This window comes from Tubulanus polymorphus, chromosome 7 (assembly GCF_964204645.1).
Source record: "Tubulanus polymorphus chromosome 7, tnTubPoly1.2, whole genome shotgun sequence".
Taxonomy (NCBI): domain Eukaryota; kingdom Metazoa; phylum Nemertea; class Palaeonemertea; order Tubulaniformes; family Tubulanidae; genus Tubulanus; species Tubulanus polymorphus.
This window is the reverse complement of record NC_134031.1, coordinates 16,486,357-16,509,551: the sequence shown is the minus strand read 5'-3', so window position 1 is coordinate 16,509,551 and position 23,195 is coordinate 16,486,357. Positions and strand designations below refer to the sequence as shown.

Genomic DNA, 23,195 nt, shown 5'->3' with positions numbered 1-23,195 from the left:
TTTGCTTTTATTTGAACCTGATTTTTCTACACAATAATTATGTTAGTATTTTCTAATAGTATTTCATTATCATAAACGTTCCTATACTATCACTTACATAGTATTAGTATTTTTTCCAAAAGAGTTATGTTTTAATAATTACAACAAAATTAATATACATCGTAGAAAAAATCTAGTTCGCAAAACCAATAAGGGGTTTGTTGTAAGCGAATCAAAATATGGTGTACACAAAAAAAACATTCAGCAAATCAGTAGAATGTTCAAATTAAACTCAAATAACTTTGACATAATCTGTTCACCGAGTGTTGGACTCCCCAAACTCAGCAACTATCAAATTAGTTAAACTGCTTGTCACAGCTGCTGCAGCTGGAATCGACCGATTCCCTGCAACAAAATGTTCTATTTCTTTTTTGATGAAGTCATAATTTACGTAATAGTTGAGCACATTATTTTTCGCACAATGAGCCACAATAAAAGCTGGACACTTTTTTTACTGGCCAGTCTGTATCTGACCGGATAAAACAAAAATTAAAATCACTTTGCATAATGGTGTACATTTTTAGACACTCTTAACATAATTACAATGATCCTTATACCTACGAATTTAAGGTTTTGGCAGTTGATATATGAAAACCAAATTACAAACAAGTTTTCGCCGTGAAATCTAATATAACATTAACGATTCGGGTTCGAGTATATGAGAAACTCTGCGATCTAGACCGAGTATCCAATTAAATACATACACGAAAATTCCATTTCAAATGAGATTTTATGAAATGCAGGCTATTCGCCTTCCAAAATATAAACCGCGTACGGTCCTCGACACGGAGAGGGCAAAAGAATTCAGGGAATATATAAATGCTTTGAACATCCCAGAAAAACAACGTCGTCAAAATGCAGATAACTGGAACTAAATGTATCGAAGTTTCTTATGGTATTGATATTTCTTGTCGAAGTAACGAAAATGAATTGACACCTGGACCCAGTTCCACGGTTGTGAGTTAAGATTTGACTCCGAGTTAACTCATTGAAAATGAATTGATTCTAACTCAGAGTTTTAACAATAACTCACAACTGTGGAACTGAGCCCTGATAAATTCTAGTTGATCATATCCACATTTTTCATTTATATGAATATATTTTATTACAAACAGGGAATGTCTACATTTTTGAGCAATTTATGCAACTTTTAAGTATATAGAAACATTTTTTCACTAATAACGTAACTGATCCGGATTCTATAAAAGACCCAACATGGAAGATTCTAGGCAAAGCTATCTTCAGTGGAATGGGCTTTTACAGAAAAAATAATGTTCGACATGATTGGCACTGAAGTGATCATCGTTCTTATCACAGTTGAATTTTCACAGAATCATGATCATTAAACGAAATGTCGTTTTTTTTTCTTCAAATTACGGCATCAATGCGAATTTGAGAATAATGCAGATGTATAAGTACATAGTCAAAATACACACATCGTACATGAAATGCTACAATGATATGGAATGAGAAATGCATACATTCCGAAGCATTCTCATACGACATCGAATACATCGGAAAACTGCTAAAAAAAAAAAAAAAACTTTTCTGCAACTCCATGCATTGGAATTTCAAAAATGAAAAATTTTATGAAATACAAAATAACATTCCACAAATTTCAGTGGTCATCAAAGCCATATTCATCTATTTACACAAATTACTCTGTTTTTATAATTTTCGTCAGAAAGTCTAATAGCATAAGTCAATTGTCCAGAAACAAGCACTAATGATGCGATTAGTTTCTGAACAATTTAGCCTACACAACTTAATCTATAGCTATGATAATCATGTATGTACATCAAATAATGTATCGTTTTAGTGGAACTATGCACAACTGGAAAAACAAAATGTGCACATTAATCCAGTTGAAAATCCTATTGCATAAGTGACACTAATAATATGATATCAACTCTAACTAAAACTTGAAGAAACACGTCAAAATGTTAACACGTTCAATCTCATCAGTTGGCACTTAATTCAGCCAGATATGAATAATTACACTTTAACGTTTATAGAATCACACTTTTTTGAATAACTACATGTCGTTTCATACAAAGAACAACATTTGATCCAAAGGCAATAACTAAATGCATACAAACATACACTATCAGTGTCGCTACTTTTACACAATCAAATATTTCATTAAATGTTGCTTTACGTATCATTATGACGCCAATTCTTATAATATCTCTTTCCGTGGGTAGAAGATATGAATACTCAAATCAAGCACACATTGTCGAAGAAAACTATATCTACTGGCTATTGATTATAAGATTTTCAAGTATGAAATTACAAAACAATTTTCAAATACATATTAAGTCACACACGCAGGTGCGGCAACATTCTGCTGCTCGAACCCTACCTCTTCAGACATTTGCCAGTCCATTTTCAATCAGAAATGTCCTGAACACACGTGAAATCTAGACGCACGATTAATTCTTTTTTTGTGCTTGGCTTTTTTCTTTAATCAAGCCTCAATACACGAAGGCCCAACTACATACACTATTTCCAATCCTGATTACGCAATAGATTTCGAGCTTTCGTCACATCAGAAAACGCTTCTTTTCTCATAAATGCTGGAAGAGCATGAACATATACGTAGTAAGATTCTCAAAAAACAAATACGGAACATAAAAAATGCGTTTTACAAAGAAAATATTCTCAAAGGAGAAGTTGAAAGAGCCGGCTGGCAGTTGGCTTATGTACTTGTAGTGTTGTAAGTGGAACACACTTTGGTTTGTACTGGTTGTGTACATAGTAATAACGATATCACGCAGTATGGTAGAAAATTACATCAAAATCAAGTCAAAATAATTGAAATACGTACAAAGTAATTGAAATACGTACATCATCTCGGATACTTTGAAATCATTATATTAGTAATAAAGTGTTCTACCATACAGCAAATTTGTTTTCTAGCTACTAACTATCGCGGATCGTAATCCGGTTTATCGCTGCATTTCGAAGATGTGAGAAAAGGTGGCAGTAAAATCTAAAATGCAAACTGTAACCCAAACTCATGCGTCTCGCAAAGAATAATATCACAAATCGAATTCCGAAAATGCCTTCAATTTCTTAATTACTTCAGAACAGAATGCATCGGCTATACTTAACATTATATGAAGTCGTTGTTAAATATATATAAATCAAATGTTTATTATTACAAATCGATATCGGCCGCGTCGTCTGTGTCGTTTTCATAATTTTCGTCGTTATCGCTGGTTAAGTAATTGCTCTCGTACGTCTGCGTCGCCGGTTTCAAACTAATCGAGCGCTTAAAGGTGTATCGGGTGACTTCGAACAATGCCGGCGATGGGAAACTCTGCTGCGAGTTGAGATTGGGCTGTTGCTGCTGCGCTGCCCAAGCGAACTGGTTCAATATCTGACGCTTGAACGCGCCTAACTCCTGCAACAGTTTGTTGCAGTGGCTGGTGCCGATTTTCAATTTCTGGAAATCCTGAAGTCGAAAGAAGGCGTTAGAATTATTAACATTTGCGTGAATACCTGGCTAACAAATTGTGTCGTTACCGGACGTTTATTGTTACCTCCATTGAATAGTTCTGTAGCTGATCCATCGTATAAAGGTTCTGAGCTTTGAAATTATCCAGATACGGCGACAAATTAATCTTTGAAAGCCACCTGTAAGAGAATAGATGATAGATAAATAATTATCTACCTAAAACGATATATTTACAAAATACACTGCTCTCGAAGTAGCGTTAATATGGTTCTCACCCAGCAATAGTGTTATCGTTACTCTGACTTGCCGTTACACCTAAACTCGTTTGCGGAAGTAAACCAGAACCAGATGATGACACTGATCCCGTAGATAACTGTGAGCTAAGCGATGATACAGACTGTTGGGAGCTGGATATCTGTAAATAAATCAATTGATGTTAATGCTTTACATGGCGAGGGTAGATTATTAAAATCTTAAAATATTTCAAGTTTGAATACAAATGGTACGTGCAGATATGTAAAATTATACTACTGGGCCCGGTTTTATAGGCTGGCATTACCTTTAAGCCGGGGTTTGAAAGTGCATTGAGTTAACCCCCAGGTTAAAGTTGATACCAGTCTATAAAAATAGGACCCTGGCGAATATCAGAATTATGGTATAGAGTTTTCTATTTAGTGTGAAGCCCAATCTGATTGGCCCATAGATGGGGTATTTCAGCAATCTGACCAATGACAACTGAGGACAAAATAGTGAAAGAATCAATTCAAACCGTCAGTTTTCATCAAATCCGAACAAAGGAATCAAATGGGGGATTGGCACTTGAGTTTGTGACTAATACTTACTTGTGGCGAATCGACAACATCAAGACCGGGCATTCCGACGTGTAACAGGGATGGTTTAACGTCTGTAGTCGGTGGTGACGGAGTGCTAGAAGGGGATGGTAAGCACGAGGCAGGCGCGCTCAATATTCCGTTCGAATGTAATCCACCGTTGTGCGACATCAAACTAATCGGATTCACGGCACAAGGCATGTTGGCCGCTGGAACCATCGGAATACTAAGCTGTTTCGTTCCCAATGACGGCCTAGAAAGACAATTACAAATGAAAATTCAGATAAGCTACTGAAATATTTCTGTCAATGTCCAGAATTATCCATTTTATAGACCAATGTGCATCTGTGTGATCAATTTGCGAGAAATCATATTTTGACAAGTATTACTGTCTATTGGGAAGAACGTGCCGATTTCTAAAAATTGAAACGTGAAAAATATGAAAAAAGAATCCGAAATTCCTTCAGCAAACTTGATCTGACGCCGGACGCAAATGAGGACGTACCGCAGCTGAGAACGAATTCCCGTATCGAATATAAACAAGAGCGTTTAGTACTTTATGTGAATAGAGTCCATTTTTATTTTATCAATTTTTTTTTTACATTTCGTTGTTTTTAAAAAGTTCATGAACCGTTCGCAATTCAAATATATATATATGTATAAATATAAGTATCATATACAAATTCTAGAAAAAAGTATTCATCATTTACAAATACATAAGTAAGTTCCGTCCTGGTCATTTTAAAGCCTCTATTTCGGCAGTCTGTTTCAAAACAAATGCTGAACATGGACAGGAATTAATATAAGATAATAGAAATAGAAATACTTAGTACTCTGATCCCACCGCATCATAATACATACAATGATATACCAATAAACAACAAATGTGCGTTCTTTGTAGATTCAAATTTCTGACACTTAACAATGAATATCTAGGCGGTATAAGAAATCTGCGATAAATCAGGGGTCGCTTCCATAATCATGGCTTACACTTAAAATCAGTCTCAGACCATCTTAGTTGTACAGCCGATTTCATGATTTAAGACTACTTTTGGACTGAATAAAATGGAACTGGCCCTTCCCTATCTGTAAGACTAGTTATAACCGAGGACATCTCGAGCAGTTTCAACCGACAGTGAAACAGAGGCAAAGTATTACACGGCATAGTCATAACATATCCCACTTACTAGATATACCGGTATATGAACTCACTGATATCATACCAAGCTCAATGTTCATTTCATGTTTTGTGAGTCAATACTAGTCATAATGACAGAAATATAATAAACATAATAATAAACTCTAATATACAACATACAAAACAAAAAACATTCAAATAATAATAATAATATCATTATTACAATACAACATTAGGTTTCTGACAACACAAGAAGAAAACAACTAATTTAGATGGCAAATTAGTGTCCGATGCAGTAATTATCAAGTAGCTCCAATCGCTAATCATTGATTCGAAAATGACAGGAGTGTTTTCATCATGTCACAGTAATTACATGAAAACAATGCGACACGTGATGAAAACTTTAACCATGAAAAGCAAGTAAGCCTTAGTAGATGTCTTCATTCAATGAATTATACTCACAGAGAGCACATCCGTAAATACCACATACCGCATACCACATCATACATTCAGTAAGTTAATATTTTGGCATCCATTTCTTTGTCTCTGAAACACTTTTATAACGACGTATAAAATTAAGGCTTTCTTTCAGATTTAAAATTCGAACTCGATGATAAAATTCCATTCAAATTAAAATCGCCCTCGTTGAAAAGAATTTTTGATCGAGTAGCACAGTTTGAACTATGCGCGATACATTTTGAACCATCCGTCGTATACACTACCGGTGTATATACTTTATTTACATAGAAATTATATTCTAGCTTGTTAGTTGTCTTCTCAACTGGCTGAATTCAACTTAATCTGGATCAACTCATCTAGTTTTTAAGTAATTCTCCATTAGATTGGAGGATAGATGAAGATGTACGATATAAGTACTAGTATCCAGTCTGACTTTGCCATCCAGCCCAGAGATTCTGTGCAATTCATAAGGGATGATTTTCCGGGCAGAAATCGAAATTCAAATAGACAGCATTAACACGCGGAATATGATTAAATACCGATTTGACAAATATGAGTATAAAGTTTCGAACACAGAAGGTAAAAGTGAACTAACTTGATATGAAAAATATAAAACATTCCCTTTGCCATGGATTTATTCATTTTCTTCTTATTTGTTGATAAAAAAATAAGACTAAACAAAAAAAAAAAAAACTCATTTATCTACGCTTTTATCTTATTTCAGTTTGTCTCTCAAGTGGAGAGGGCTTACTGAACGTGATAAGAAGATTCAATAAACAGAGATAACAGCTACCTGAAGAAGGGCAAAACGTTTACTTCGTAAAGAGATTCAATACTACTAGACATCTATATAAGCGAGCTAATGATTAGATAAACTACATGCAGACTATGCGAAATCAAAACTATTTTATCGAATACAGTTTGTAAAAATTTCCGTAGAACAAAATAGTGTACAATTCTTCAATTAGGACATGATTTTTTCAAAGAATTTCATTAGTATCTATTTTCACAATCAAACTACTGGTTAGTTAAAATATCGTTAAGATTTTGTGTAAAAATTCAAAATGCAAAATGTAACTGTCATGTTTTTTTTTTTTTTTTAGAAATACATGCATTTTCGTTTTAATGTGTTTATTTTTTCGTCGGCGATAATAATACTCTCTAGAAATACGTGAAGAAAAAATGCCAATAGCTCGAGCATAAATAAATGCAAAGTCGTAAAAAAAGAGAAATAGCTCACAGAATGTGAATTATGCATTCGCGTCGTACTCTACACAGAATATCTAGAAATACATTCTTAAATCCCTGAACCCGAACAATCTGAATATCAAACACAGCTAAAACACTCTATGTACAATGACGATAGTTCTATCGCTGTAGGTCTACCGGTATGCGCTTTCAGACTACTCAGTTCATTCTGATCGGTGACAATTCTTGACTCTGTAGCAGGCAGACGGCTGCTTGACTCAACCAGCAGACGGCTACTCAACGGGTAGATAGGTACTCAATCACCAAACGGGTACTCTCTGTTATGGGCAGACGGCTTTCCAACTATTGAACAACGGGCAGCAGGCGATCACAGCGACAACATTGCGTTTATTCCCGGTAATCTCGACGGAGGATACTCGACGGGCTGAGGGATGGCCGCAGAGACGGCCGCACCGATCGGGACCTTCAACGGCTGCGCGATGACCTTTTTCGATGACGACGACGATGACGACGGTTGAGGAGGAACGGCTCGATTGTGTTGTTTCGCGATTTTCGTTGTAACGACCCTGAAATAATGCACCAGATGGCTTGGTTAGAATTGTCGTAGTACTTATCTAGAATAAACGCGTTTCCACGCGTTTCAGACAAAATTATCGTAAAGATAATTAATCATGATAATAATAATCATTACAAATATATCATCAGAGATGTTTATATCTTATCAAATTCACTATCTTCTGATCCTCTGATTCGATCCAAGTACAGATGAAGTACTGATCGCTGATTTGTACATTTGTTCAATAAACAAAGATGACAAAACTTGTCTTCAAACAAATAGAATTATTTGACGCATTTATTCAATGCCAGGATTCAACCAAATGGTGCATTATTTCTGAGTATTAACACCAAATAATGATGATGATGATGATGATGATGATGATGATGATGATGATGATGATGATGATGATGATGATTATAATGAGAACGATGACAAATAACGATGAAAACGAAGATCTCAAAACGAAAATTCATCCTCAAACCAAATGTCAGACCTCTGAACAACTGTCGGGCTTGTTAAAAATATCTTGCAAATTTCACAAATCCATTACTGATCATGAGATACCAAATAGCACTGCACTTCATTTGTGTCAAATACCAAACTTTCGCTAAGCATTAACTGGACTCATACGTAACACCAATGTTAGATCACGAAATGAACAGAAAACTTTTTTTTACCTTCGTCTGATGAGAGATCTGGTAAAATCAAAACAGTTCTTTGATATACCGGTATGATTTTTCAATACAGATTGAGGGCAGGACCGGGGAAGTGGGCTTGCTTTTTTGCAACAGGCTACATTCATATCGGAAAAGAGACAGATTTGCCTTCGATAGTTTTAATTTGCGGCACTTAAAATGGGGAAGTGGGAAGGTCCTTTGAAAGGCATCGAAGTAAAAGAGCTAAAAGCAAGAAATCTAAGCTCATATAAAAGCATTTTAAGAAGAGTGCATCAATTTTCAAAACGATGCTCGAAACGTTCAAACCAGTTTTCATGGGTAAACAGCAAAGAATCGAGAACAAGAAGGAGTCTATCGAGTTTGCTCGAGTCCTAGGCACTAAACAGCACGGAGAAAGCACGAATAGAGAGAAACAGTTATACTGTTTCAACAGAATCTTCAAACTTACTGTTTCTGAATACTCTCTTGTTGCTGTTGTTGCTGCTTATACGCGGTAACGTGGTCCGCCGACACCATCGCGCTCAACTCCAGCGAATCGCGGATCCTACAGAGAATCTCGTAATTCTCGCGCCCGTGCACTTGCACGGTGAAGACTTCGTTGCTGTTCAACTTTCTACGTTTAGCCGCCGGGCCGATCGAGTATATCTCCGTTGACATCGTCACTACAATGATACGAATACACGGAGTGAAATATTGCGCAACATAACGATGCACTGAATACAGGGTAGCCACTTTTATTTGACTGCTTTTTCCGTGCTTTGTCCCCAACTTGATCTGTTAAGAATTCTATCAGTTAACAAAGTCAAATATGAAAAAAACACAGACAGAATCTGTTTGATTATATGCGCAATCTTGAATCTCATTCAATTTCTCCGACTTTCTCCTGATTAATGGTTTTTCTTTTTCTTTACCGAATTCAGACTTTTTCAAAGAAAAGAAAATTCCCCGACTTTTCCCTGATATCCAGTTAAGTGGGCACCCTCAAATTATTCGATATTCTGAATAAACTCACCATTCGTTGGTTTTGGCTTCAGGCTGGCTTCCTCGCCTTTACGGTCGCGGCCGGGGCAGGCGCAAATCCTGACCTCGAAGACGCGACGTCCGAGAACTTTCGTGCTACGGAAAAAAAACGATACAAATATTCATCAAATATCTACGAAATGAATCGGCGAAAAAAAATTAGCAAATCAGATGAAATTAGGAAAACTTACTCCGCTGTTTCTAAGGTAAAGACGACCTGGACTTGACGCCGGTTCAAACCACCGACGCACGAACTGAAGCACATAAACTGGTATAGATTGGTTACCCAGTCGCTACCAGCCTGCGGATTCTCGTGAGGAATGATGACGCTTTGACGATGGGAATACGGATCCTCCCAGTACTGAGCGCATTTATGCTCACACCTGACGAGATGTTCGGGCGCCGGATGGTTCTCATTATGTTCTCTTGTTGTGGCGTGATTCGGGCAGCGTTTCACCACTTCTTGCACGTGTTCGGGCTTCATGTAGATCGGCATCGCGCGAATAATGCAGCCCTGAGGCGGAGGCTTCGTCGTTCGGAACCGGATCGGACAAGTGGTGGCCAGACGAACGAACAGTTTGTTCAACGGATCAGAAAACTGAAACAGAAATTGAAAGAATTATGAAATGAACTTGAACGATTACTGATATTGAGGGTGACAGGTTTTTATTCCAAGTTCGAGAGTCGCAATTCGAAATTATTGAATTCACTCCTTGCTGTTTCAGGTTGGGCACTTATATTTGAATCGCTTTTTCCCAGACTTTTCCCCGATTTTGAATTTTTTTTCATTAGAAGTTCCCTGATTTCCAGTAAGTGGCCCCTCTTGTCTTTTTGCTTACCGTCCATGTAGTCGACTTAGTCTCTTTTGACTGCTGCGCCACGGACACTTCGAAACCATATTCCCCTGAGTAATTCGTACTGTAAACAAATACGATTTCATTAGAACGGATATCGATGGAATTTGGATAAACATAGACAAATATTTAAAGATTTGAGACATCTATACCTGATGTATCGTACTTACTTTGATGGTACAGATGGAGTCGGGGTACTGTTACATACTGGCGAATAAGGACCAGGCGATCGCTGAAATTTTCACAAGTCAATAATTAATATCTTAGACTGATGTCAATGTAGAATTCAGGCTGCAGTTGCTCAAAAGTTGGTTACAGCTAATTAGTTGACACAGTAACAATTAAAGGTTCATTGTTACTCTGGCATTTACCCATGGGTTATCTTTAACCAACTTTTAAGCAACTGGCCCTTTGACGGAGAGTATTGAGTTATGAATATTTTAGGAAAAGTACCTGAGTGCTTGTGTCTGGCACTGAATATGTGGGACTTGAGGTAACTGTCTGTGAGTCTGGAGACATGACGCCATTCGCTCCGCTGTTCGGGATAAACTATAAAGATAAAAGAAAACAAAACAATGAATAACCTAATCTTCATCGTTTAAATGGTATTCAGAAGATTTCAGAAGACTGCAGGTCATGATTGAAACAGTAAATCGTTGAAATCATTAGAACGAAAAGGGAAATATTTTCACGAACGCGATCGATGAATTCGAACCGTTTTTTCAACTTATACACCGACTGACGAGACGAGATAAATAACTCCGGAATTCAAAACGCAATTAACGTCTTATATTTCTTAACCAACCGCTTACAAAATAGGCAGATTTAAAATACGGGGAATTTCCTTTATGGAAACGTCCACTATGGGGTAAAATACATTATACAACATTTGTGTATTCAGTATTGTACTCGTTGAAGTTTCAGGTACAAAGGTTTATAGGTTTAGATTGAATTGCGCTGAAATTACGTACCGGCGTATGCTCTTACCAAACAACGGACAGAAATTTAATGGAACCACATATCTAGAATTCACATCAATCAATACTTATAGATTTTTAACGGCGCGGCCATATTTCTTATAAGTTCCTTCTAGTTTCAAAGGACAAATTCAGTAATAAAGCTCATACCAAGTGCACTGAACATTTTCTCGTTTTCTTTCCATTGCGGAGATCGTATCGGGTGCTCCTCGCCATGCTGAAGTCTCGAGGCACGCTCAGACTTGTACATGACGTCATCGGAAGCAAGGACCCATCCCATCCCGACCGCGAATAACAACAACTTACTCATCATCGAAATTAGTCCCTATTTCGCAATCGATCTTCGGTAGGAATTTCGAAAAAAATATTTCTATCAACTACCTGCAGATCGAATACAGTCCATTTTCCGTATCAACGACTTCACATGAAATGACTAATACTCTCATCAGGCTTATGCTGCTTTTTAAGATTCAAGTCTGGGCATGTCTAGAGAAGTGATATCCCAACACCTCCTAGTGTGTACACTTCGCAGGTAGTGCACTTTTCAATGCATCAGTCAGCATTGTGCATAAAAAGCATTGAAAAAGTACGGTACAATTTCGAGTTACGCAAGTCGAGATTCATGATTTCTTTTCCAAATCGCGCTATGAATCCGAACCCAGTCCAGCAGTAATCGGTTGACATTAATTAGTTCCGAATCAAGGATAAAGGTACAACTGTCAGGGGCGGATTTAGGGGAGGGCCACCGGACCCAGGCCCTCTATTTTTGTCGACAAAACATCTATTGCATGGTAATTATGTTTTAGAGAAAATGATCGAATCTTTTCTCAAATGTTCTTGGATATACTTACGAGGTCGGGCAGCACATCCGAACGATTATAGGCGCTACTTCCAAGAGAGAAACGTTCTACTTGTATACTCGCCGAATGGTCACTCGAATTATCATCGTACGAATATTCCACATCTTTCGCGTGAAGCTGTGACAGATCCCTATTAGAAAAAAACAAAAACAAAAAAACAAAAATTATCATTTTGACATAAATCAAAACCTGATATTTCACCGTTTTAGAAAGGGTAGTTTTTTGTTATCACCAGCTATCTGATATGATCTGACAGTTTATGATCCAATCCCTTTTTAATACTAAAAATATATCTTCTTTAGGATTTCATAATTTCATAATACGTAAACTTGCAATAGGTCAAATGATACACGATTTCTGTGCAAGATGAATGAAAATTGCTCAAATTGCTTTTTCTGGACCGAGTTGGATATTTTACCTAAACAAGCAATGTTGAGATAAAAATTCCGAAATTCCACTAGGAAAATTATAGCTTGTTCATATCGAATAAACAGTCAACATAAAACGTCTACAGTGTTTTATTTTGGGACTTGAATTATACCTATTCTCTATTCATGTCCTGATGAATAAAATTCAGTTCCCGACCCCTGGTTCATAAAAGGTCTCTCTTCGTAAACAAGACGACTTTAACAAAACGCGAGTAAAACTGGCATTTCGAGGGGGACAAAATGAATAGAAGTGTTTTTTAGCGAATGATTTACTCGATACAAATAGCAATTCTCAACGCTGGAACGCATTCAAACGATTTAGCCATATTTATCGCAAATATGATCTTACTGAATGGAATAAAAAAGCGTTCATTCAATGTTTCAATTCGCGATAGACTCATAGAATGATTCATTGCAGTGAATTGCGATGATTTATTGTACGACTTAGAATCGCTTTTAATGGTTATGTTTTCACTGGTGATGTCTGCAAGATATACCTATATTTACGTAAATGGACATTTTTTCATAATTGCAGAGTTACGGAATCCAGATGATTTAAACACAGCTTTAATTGATAAATCAAACGCACTTGAAATTGAAAAATTAAAAAAAATTTATGCAAGGAGGCCTTATATATTTGACTTGCTTATTCCCCGACTATTCTTTTACTTGATCTGCTAAGAATGCAATTAACTAAGAGTCAAATACATAAGACATTTGTAGAAGGAAACTGTTGATCAAGTAATCTCAACAAATTACCCAGATCCTTCTCTGAGATTTTTAGGTTTTTTAATTTGTTTTTACAAAATTCCCGACTTTCTTTAAAGAGAAGAAAATTCTCCGAGTTTTCCCTGATTTCCAGGTAAGCGGCCCCCCTGCAATGAAATCTAGTGGGCCCTTCTAAAATTATATCCCCGTAAGTAATTGACAGCGAATTGGAATTAGATTAGCGATATAAGACAACAAAATCTGCATTCCGTTCGAACCCGGAAAATCTGTTCCATTGATTGATCAAAAAACCTGATTGATAACATTCGAAACACCCCGATGAGTCACCGGGTCAATTTGTTTCAAAGTAGTAAACAACTTGAAAAGTGGGTGGGATTATCTCCTATGTCCTTCACACTTTACCGATCACAAATTATCATTAGGAATAATAGATTCTTCGCATTTATTATGAAAAACCGGCAGATGAGTTGTTTATGAATGCGAACCACCCGGAATAGGTTTTTCAGCCACCTCTCACAGTGCCTATATACTCACTATCACTAATCGTAGAATAAATATTGTAATCATCATGATGGAATCTATTGACTGAATTATTTTTTACTCATTGGGGAAAATGTGCATTTTATTAGGTCGATGATTAGAATGACCAAACCAAAAAAAAAACATTTTCATAAAAATTCTGACCAAAAAAAAAAATAGAAAATAAATATTCAAACAATTGGCTTGCCAAAAATTTTGAAGATTGTTATAATAATTTCAGACTACTTTACAATCTTAATCAGCTACCTATTTTTCGATTGAAAGTCAACAGGATCAAGTGACTTCATTTTCATTAAGTCGAAAAAAAGAATTGCACAAAAATATATGCATTATCGACAAACAGATATTGAATATATTGAAAAAAAAAAAAAAACAAACTCAGAGTTAGTTCCAAAAATTACGAAGATGGTTAGTAAATCCGTCAGACTATTTCACAATTTGAATCGGCTAGCCATTTTTCAATTAATTGTCAACAGGAACGAGCCACTAGATTTTCATTCAGTTGAAAAAAGAATTATGTGAAATACATGCAATATTGGCAGAAGCCGAGATCGAATGAGGGAATTGACGAAAAAACTCGCTATTTCGATTAGTAAAAAAAAAAAAAAGAATACGCTTAATTTTAGAAAGTTTTTGGTGATAAGTTCAAAAGTTTGTCTAGTAAGTGGCAGTACTGCGAATCAAAATGGCCTACCTATCGCTGAAATACACTATAGTTCCACTAGTCGCCATAGTCCTATCCAATCGGCTCGGCTGCCAAGTCAGGTCTGCCTGGGCCTATCCCGCGTTACGAGCTACCCTTAATTAGAATAAAATACCCGGGGACCGCGCGGTACAATCGCCGTAATATTCTTTCAGCGTATATAACATCGAAGACAACAGCGTGTACGTTGAATTCAATTCTAGGGGTGGCTCATGAGACGGTTCGGTTGGTTGGAGCGCTTCCAAAAAGTCGCCGCGTTGACAAATCAGGAAGTGCCACTGATATGAAACCAGTACCGTCTTCATTTGCATAACAGCTCAAATAGGTTAACGTGTTCAACGCCCGGGAAGTTTTCTTCTCGCAAAAGAATCTTCTCTTAACGAAAACAAATGAACGAACGAATAAAAGGGACCTTTTTCTCGGTAAAACGAGAATGAAAAGTTCGGTTGATCGCGTTAAATGTTAAGTGTACTGAAAACGTTTACGAGACGCGTAAAGTACATATTCTACAACCCGATGAGAGGTGTAAATTTTGAATAAATTTCCGAAATTTGTCGACTTTCATATTCTAAGCATGAACTTATTCTACAGACCGGACTACCTGATATCTCTAAGTTGTAATTTACACTAAAGATAAGAGTAATTTGACATCGAAAATAGAAGTTGAAATTGAAGAAATCATTCCAATTTTAGGGTATTTCGATATCTTTTTGAGTAGTTGAGGTCTTAAAGAGCAGAAACCACTCTCAAATAGTAGTCATAATCAGTTCTGTATTTACATACATAAATTATATCAGGGATGGACTTTACACATTTCAGATAAGACATACTTCAACAGCATTCGTTTTTCGTATACATCGCGAGCTCGAACTTATCAGCCGAAAATTTAACCGACCTCGAAAACTAATTCTCATAAATTAAATTACACTAACAGAAAACGCGATCGAATTCGACAGACACGAATTCGAATTTAAGAATTCAGACAAATTATGACGAATTCTCAGCAATCAAAACCGATTCTCGATTTGCATAGTTGGCTTCGTGAAGGTCACGTCGGCGAGCAAATAATATTAGCGCGCTCAATGTAAATTGGAATTCAAACCGCGATTTAAATTTACGTTTAAACAATACATTGTTCGTCGCGACGAAAGCTTTCAAAGGGATCGCGCAAACCGCGCTGTCCGGTAGTGGTCTTAATTGTAGGCAATATTTTTCCCGGGTAAAGAATCGAGTTCTCGGAATTCCGATCGGACCTTAACAAAGTCATTACCAATGACGAATAGGTTTCATAGAATTAAACTGCCCAGCCCAAAATTATCAATGACCAGTTTTAAACCCATATAAAGCAATAAAATGGACGGAACGAGGTAAATGCCATAAATGTAATTATTTTGACCGGGTTCAAGAAACTGTTTTTCCGGGCCCAGTTCCATAGTTTTTAAACTCAGATCTGAGATGAAACTACATCGGTAAATGCTTCAAATTTTAACACCTGTCGCAACTTACCCGTTCGATGTCACGTCTTGAAGATTGCTCCATAGGAAATCGAACGTCTCCTGCGACATCAGAGACTTGTTCGATTCCTGGGACATGGCCGTTGTTGTTATTATTGGCTCTTCTTTGATTGGCTGAAAAAATTGAGAGCAAAAATAATTGTAAATACATTTTACCGATTTGTTTTCCCGAGTGATGATTTTTCTTCCCAAAAAAATATAGAGCCGAACTTGAACTGCTAAAATGAAGCAGTCAAAGCCTTCTAGTAATCCTCGAGTGATCTAAGAATCTGCCTCTTAAAAAAGAATAACCACTTACACGACTAAGTTCATCGTCGAGATAGAACGCCGGGTCCAAATCTCTATACGGAGACGCGACCATGGAATACGGTGATCTTTCGGGGAACATATTTTTTTCCGATATTTGTACGCAACGCAAACGAATAAATCCGAAGATGAATGAGAGATATAGCACCACTAGTAGGAAGTCAGTAGATCAACTGATAAATGCCAACTGGTGTTTGACAGACTGGTGCTCTATGATTTTATATATACCCAGACAGATGAGTACACATCACTGTCCAGAATAGACATCAATTAATTAGCAACAGACACTGATTAACAATTGCCCGGTTTGCACCCACAGACTGGGGGTAACATCTCAAACAATAGCTGGTGCAATAGTCAATTGGGTTATTGTCCCTGATCGCTGACCAATCAGCCAGCTACTGTAACGGCACTGCAGGGATTATTACTTCAGGCTGTTTTAGGATCATTAGGATTTATGTTACTTAATCCGTGGTGGAATGAAGATTAAGACGTCCGAAATAGGGATTAATAAAACGTTAATCTTCAAACATTTAAAGAAGTTTAAGAGGACAAATAAGATATTTCAATTCAGAATGATATTTCCCAAGTATGGTTTAACACATTGCCGTAAGACAATACATTTCAATCAATCAAAAACAAATCAAGCAGGAAAAGCTGAAAAAAGAATAATCTCATTATGAAAATTGGTGAGTTTTCATAGGACTAGGCACCACGCTAGTTTGATCCTTGTTCCATTCCGAAATAAAATCGAACAAACTCCTAACCACAATTTCCACAAACAACCAAGAAAGCTGGAATATCATTTTTGTCGCTATATGGGCCTATATGGTAAGTTTACATAAAACTAAGTACCACGCTTAAGTTTGTCTAGGAATTATTGAATTCGAAAATAACATCAAACAAAATGTCTAACTACAATTTCCACGAACAAATGGACATAATTGTAACGTCTGACCGTTGAGAGGACACCAGGGGGGTTCGTGGGGGGCCCTTCGATTGCTTGGGAATAAACCATATCACAAAATGATTACAGGTAGATTTTAGGAGGGGGGAGATAAATTATGTAAGACCTACGCAATAATAATAACTGTTCAATCGGACAATAAAGTGCAGTCAAATGTGACCAATTAGCAAAGTAGCAACTGACTAGTGTGTAGATCTTCAGTCACTGAGCCATTACTTACATAATCTCGAGAATCAATTAACACTGAATATCAGCGGGAATCCAAATCCATTAAACTATATTTCGACTTTTGTTAATATTTCAAGATATAAATTTCGTCTAAATCCCATTTAAGATTATCATGGTTGAAACCATTTCTAAATTGTCAGATTTCATGCCAATAAAAATATCTCGCTAAGAAGATCTTTAATTACGGTAAAAAGAGAAAATATGCATCTATTTTCTTGTAAAGCTAAATCAGGAAGCCTACTCGAATGGGTTATCAAAATTACAGCTAATTGTTTGACAAATTATCAATAATTGTTTGAGATGGGACTCAAAATCAGTGATGTTCAATCAGATATCAATTAGACAGACCCATTTTCTCAAACTAACAAACCAATCAGTTCGTATTGAAGTATTGAGACAGTTTTGTATCTCTCCGAGACTGGCTGACTACCGGCTTAGAATTTTGTGTTGGGCAGTAACAGAACATCCTCTAAAGATTTTTCAACTCTAATTCAACCAGTTGTTACAGAATTCCTAACGTTTTGGCAGAATAGAAATTGTTCCGCAGAAATAACGGAATCAAGCTTTTCCTCCCATTAATCTTTATAAAGCTGGATGAATGAGCTCGTCGTTGAATCAGTCCTGATTTATGAACTAATTTTGCTAATTAACAACTTTACAGATGTCAGTCACACTCAGCAGAATCTTTGGCGTAAATGACGAAGACGATCGTAGCAAGCACTGTCCGTTTGTTTTGCATTTGGAAACTATGTTTTTACAGCAACTTGGGGAAAATAATTACAACATTGTTTAAGTACGGCCTTTTTATCTAGCAGCACAATGTAGCAGCAGCAAAAAATTAATTAGATATATTCATTAGTGAATCAATGAGTTCTCAGAGGTATGAAGATTAACAGCGACAAAAGTTTTAAGCCGAACAGGATACATAATTCTCGACAAATATGGTGTTCGAGAAGAAAGTTTGAACTAATTTCACGCCAGGAGTAGGTAAGACATGCTTTTAATTTCTGAGGTTCTCATTACAGGGCATTTTCAGGAATTTGTCCAAGTACCACAGGAATTGGACAGGTATGACAAAAGCCGTTATATGGCCGTTATACAAAGCCTACTGCTAGAAAATAGTTGCCCATTTTTCTTTCAAAAAAACACTTGAACTTTAAGATAATCAACCTGATCTCAAAACTATCTTGCTGACTTTGATGTCTTCACAGGTCCGTCACCAAACCCGGATCCGACATACATTCGAACACATATACCTACATATTAATAGGTCGGGCTATGTACACACTTCACGTTGGAAAAGCAAATTAATTCTAGATTTGAAAACAAAAGCTCGCAAAGTACACGACAAATAAATCCGAAAACAAGCAGGTCACTGTGTAATAATATATATACTCACTATAAACGGTAAGCAATCCATGATCTAGTCTCTGGTCAAAGCCCTATCAGAACATATACATCAGCAAGATATTCTACAACATTAGAATTGATGCTTTCTTTCTCTCAAATAATTTCATCACAATATCGCAAATACGTCCAACTAACTAACTCCAAGTAATGTAGAATATTATTCACTACGAATTTTGCGATCTATAGTCACCAGTGGCTTTTGCGAAAGACTACTATAACAGGTGAATGTAAGCTTGCAAATGATGAAGTCAGAGGTTATAAGTCCAATATCTCTATGTTCTAATTCATATAGAAGGATGCTCAAATTCAAACCACGCGCGCCCGAAAATTTCACTAGACATTTAAGTTTGCGGAATCAACTTTCGTTCGATAAAATGTTGCAACAGATCTATGGCAAAAACTAACTCGAATCACTAAGAATATTGTGCAGTCTATAAGAGGATGGAAATAAGGAAACTTCACTCGCGTATTTTATGCAAACGTAGCAAATTTAAAATGCGAAATTTATCTCTGAATCCCGAAAGCCTATAACTATAATGCACAATTGATAATGTTGGCATCTCTTTACTATGCATGTGGCCTGGTTTTCACAAGGGGTGCTATTATCCCAACTGTCAACCTGTAACCATGCCCGGGTCCTATTTATTTTAGAGGACAATGATAGTGGTATAATCCCGGTTGTAAAGACGGGCGGGTGCCACGGGCACGGATGACAATACCAGCTCACAAGACATCTAGGTCTATCCTCTTTTCTAATCCCGATTTCATTTATGAATTGGTAGCAGACTGTAACATTGGGTCATCAGGTCTGGCGGTAAACAACCCTTCAACACTTAAGCTGTAACCACTGGTCGAGCAAAAACAATTATTACTAATTTCAAAACTTATTCCAGTTGAAATTTTGTCAAAAACTAGGATGAAGTACGGGTAATCAATAATGTTGATGAAATACTTTTATTCAAAACTAGGAAAAGCTCGAGAAAACCTTTACAGACTTTTTGTAAACAAGATTTTGCCATATAAATGCATTCGATTCGCTGACCTGATCATTGCAATCCCATTTCAAAGTTTATCAGACCATTGATGTTTTTGATCTAAGTACATAAAATAAATACGCAAGACCCAGTTGCACTGGAATGAAGTAGGTAAGATGCTAGATTCAAGATGATACAGTTTTTGAAAGCTGAAATGGAATTCTTGTCAAAGTTGCAACCATAGAACTGGGTCCTGACGAACAATTTCAGGCGACGCCATAGAACATAATAAACTAAAACTACATACCATAGTGCCTGCCTCTGTTCCAGGTGATCAGATACTACACTAGGTGCGATAGTGAGAAACGTTTTCTAGTACTACTACAAATATTTGCGGAAGAGCCCCCAAAATGAATTCAGCAAGAAATACACGGCGGTACTGTTCACTATGCGCGTGGAAACCAATGTGCCACGTGAAGGCTATTCATAATTTCTTAAACAACCATAAATTGCGGGCTCATCACAGGGGATTCAATGGCGTGGAACGTACGGGTTAATTTTCAACACAACAATAATAAAATTCCCTTCGAAATGGTCGCTTATTATGCGACGGCATTCACACATAAATAATACAAATCAGAAATCGACAATACGAAGCCGTCCGAAACACAATATCGATTGAAGCGAACCCCCCATAAGAGCGCGTTGCGATTGGATGTCCCGTTCTATCGAAATTAATAATCTCGTAAAATAAAGACGATTCCGAACTGATGACTTATGCGGATTACGCTAAATATCTCGTATTGTTAAGAATCCGCTGAGCGTGAATCTAAACTTTAATTCCATAATATCAAAATATATGACGACAATGGCGGAAAATTGTAGCACCCCAGGGGATATGACTGTGCCTAATGAGTAAGATCCTTTCATTAAGTAAAGGGGGCCTTCTAAACATAATAACTTTACTATCCAAATGATTCTTTATTAAAAATCTAATGCCGTGTATTTGCGTTCAGCAAAAATGCACTCAAGGTTCAAGGGAACGAAAGGTTAAGCTACAAAAAAATATGACATTAGAAATAATGCTTACTCTCGCAATCAGAACTAAATACAACTAATGAAAATCAGATGCGATTCCTATTCTGATCATGAACGACTGAATTCTGTTAACCATGAAATGCGTATGATAGAGGTAGCTTAAGCAAAAAACTGTTAGTGCGTTCAAGGTAAACTAGGGGTCCAGGGACACCATGCCCACTTGGGAAGTGGTTTCAAATGCTCAACAATCTAACAATTTCAATATTCAACGCCCCCTGGTGACCATATACAGAATCCAATGACCTTGAAACTCACCAAAATCATAGAACATGTCAGCAGCTACGATTTTGTAATTGATTGTGATAACAAAATATGCCTCGTTACCAATTTAATATGGAAATACTAAGTCATTCTACTATTCAACGCCCCCTGGTGACCTCGAAACTCACCACAATCATAGAATATGTCACGAACTACAACTTTGCAATTGATCATGGTAACAAAATATGCCTAGGTACCAATATAATAAGGAAATGAAGTTATTCTACTATTCAACGCCCCCTGGTGACCATATAGAAAAACTTATGTGCTTAAAACTCGCAACAATCATAGATGATGTCATGAGCTACAACTTTCCAATTGATTGTGGTTACAAAATATGCATTGATACGAATATAATAAAGAAATGCTAAGATATTGTATTATTCAACGCCCCCTGGTACGAAATCCAATTACCTTGAAACTCACCACAATCATAGAACACGTTATGAGCTACAACTTTCTAATTGATTGTGGTAGCAAAATACGCTTAGGTATCAATATAATGTGGAAAAACTTTTTCCAACTTACGAATGAGTACTGGTGACACCAAGATGGCCGCCAATTGCGTCATAATTGGCTGATGAAAAATACCTGTCTCAGGTATAAAACATCCCTTTCCAAAGAATACCCATCACAAATTGTAATGAGAAATGGCAAACCAGTAGGAAGCTACAGGACTCAGAATTCGGGCCAAAATTAACATTTTTGGGCACTAAAAAGGTCATAGGACGGCCATCTTGAGTCCGACCGACCCAATTTTTGTTATGTTGATGGGCCCTGGGGGGATTCACATATATCCGAAAGATCAAGGTAATTGATCGAAGCGTCTTCAAAATTTCCCTCAAAAAGTTCAAAAATGTGTAAAAAGTGCTGATTTTGGTGAACAACAATGGCTGCCAGTCGGCCAACTTGATTCTGACAGGGCCAGTTTTTGGGCTGAAGATGTGTCTAGGGTAGATACATGTGTAACCCAAATATCAAGACATTACCTTGAAGCGTCTTCAAAACTTCTCAAAATAACTGGATTCCGTCTACGGACGGACGACGGACGAAAAGGGAACGCAATAGCCCGCTGGGACTAAAGTCCCAAGTGGGCTAAAAACACCTCCAATGACCAACAAGTTCAGAAATAAAGGAATTAGGCATTAGCAGCAAGCCTAAAAGAAGGGGGCTTGGTGGGTTAAAATTTCTGACAGCATTTTACTCCATTTCCAAATGGCTGCGCATGCCCCCGCCTGTACCCATGCACTGGCATCTTAGAAAACGTTTAATTCAGTATATTGAATTGAATTGTTCAAATGCTGCTGATGCTCAAAACAGATGAATCATCATCACATTTTACAGCATTTTGAGCCTAAAATTACCCGAAAAATATCAAATGCAAACATGCATTTGTCAAAGATCTTTATGGATGAAATGTCAACGTTGAATTGTGTGTAAACTTACGTATAATCAGAATTAACAGCAAGATGCTGCAAATAAATGCATGCTCTGGAAAATGATGTTTTTGATGACGAAATGTATCCTTACGCGAAGTTCCAGCTACTACACATTCATTTTCTCAGTGAATGTCAATTCGAGCTCCATTGCTCCATCAGAATCGAGTAGTTTCAGCTATCAAACCACAAATAGCCGACGATTAACGAGTTTTCACCGGGAAAACTATTGGCATTTAAAAACTACATTTACAGCGATGATTTACTATATTCAATACTTGCGTTGTGCGGTCCCATTCCCTACCGGAAGTTGCTTACTTATCCAACAATAATTTAAATTTTACCCCTTGAACTAAATAACAACTCATAAAATCTTTTGAATCGTTTCAAGACACCAATTTAGAATTATCTACAAGTTTTGGCTATTCAGATCTTAAATTTTCTACACTTTTTATCTCTAAACATTTTAGCGGCGGGTTTTCGGCTGGAGTGCGCATGCGCCCGATATAGGCAGGATAA

The 23,195-nt window shown here is 36.9% G+C and overlaps 1 protein-coding gene across 1 annotated transcript; it reads right to left on the bottom strand.

Moving 5' to 3' along the window:
• Positions 1–9: 9 nt before the first annotated feature.
• On the bottom strand, positions 10–22,827 carry LOC141909120 (tumor protein 63-like). Its single transcript, XM_074799501.1, has 13 exons — positions 22,687–22,827; positions 15,989–16,110; positions 12,074–12,212; positions 10,699–10,794; positions 10,416–10,477; positions 10,231–10,309; positions 9,583–9,989; positions 9,384–9,487; positions 8,820–9,033; positions 4,342–4,582; positions 3,775–3,914; positions 3,585–3,678; positions 10–3,496 (listed from the first exon to the last, which is right to left on the bottom strand). The coding sequence occupies exons 2-13, from the start codon at positions 16,072–16,074 to the stop codon at positions 3,200–3,202; spliced, it is 1,959 nt and encodes a 652-aa protein (XP_074655602.1). The 5' UTR covers positions 16,075–16,110; positions 22,687–22,827; the 3' UTR covers positions 10–3,199.
• Positions 22,828–23,195: the final 368 nt, after the last annotated feature.

Coding starts and splice junctions, on each gene's coding strand:
- LOC141909120 (XM_074799501.1), bottom strand. CDS start 16,074: ATGTCCCAGGAATCGAACAAGTCTCTGATGTCGCAGGAGACGTTCGAT. Junction 9,034..9,383: donor GAAGCCAAAACCAACGAATG/GTGAGTTTATTC, acceptor GTATCATTGTAG/TGACGATGTCAACGGAGATA. Junction 3,915..4,341: donor ATGTTGTCGATTCGCCACAA/GTAAGTATTAGT, acceptor ATTTATTTACAG/ATATCCAGCTCCCAACAGTC.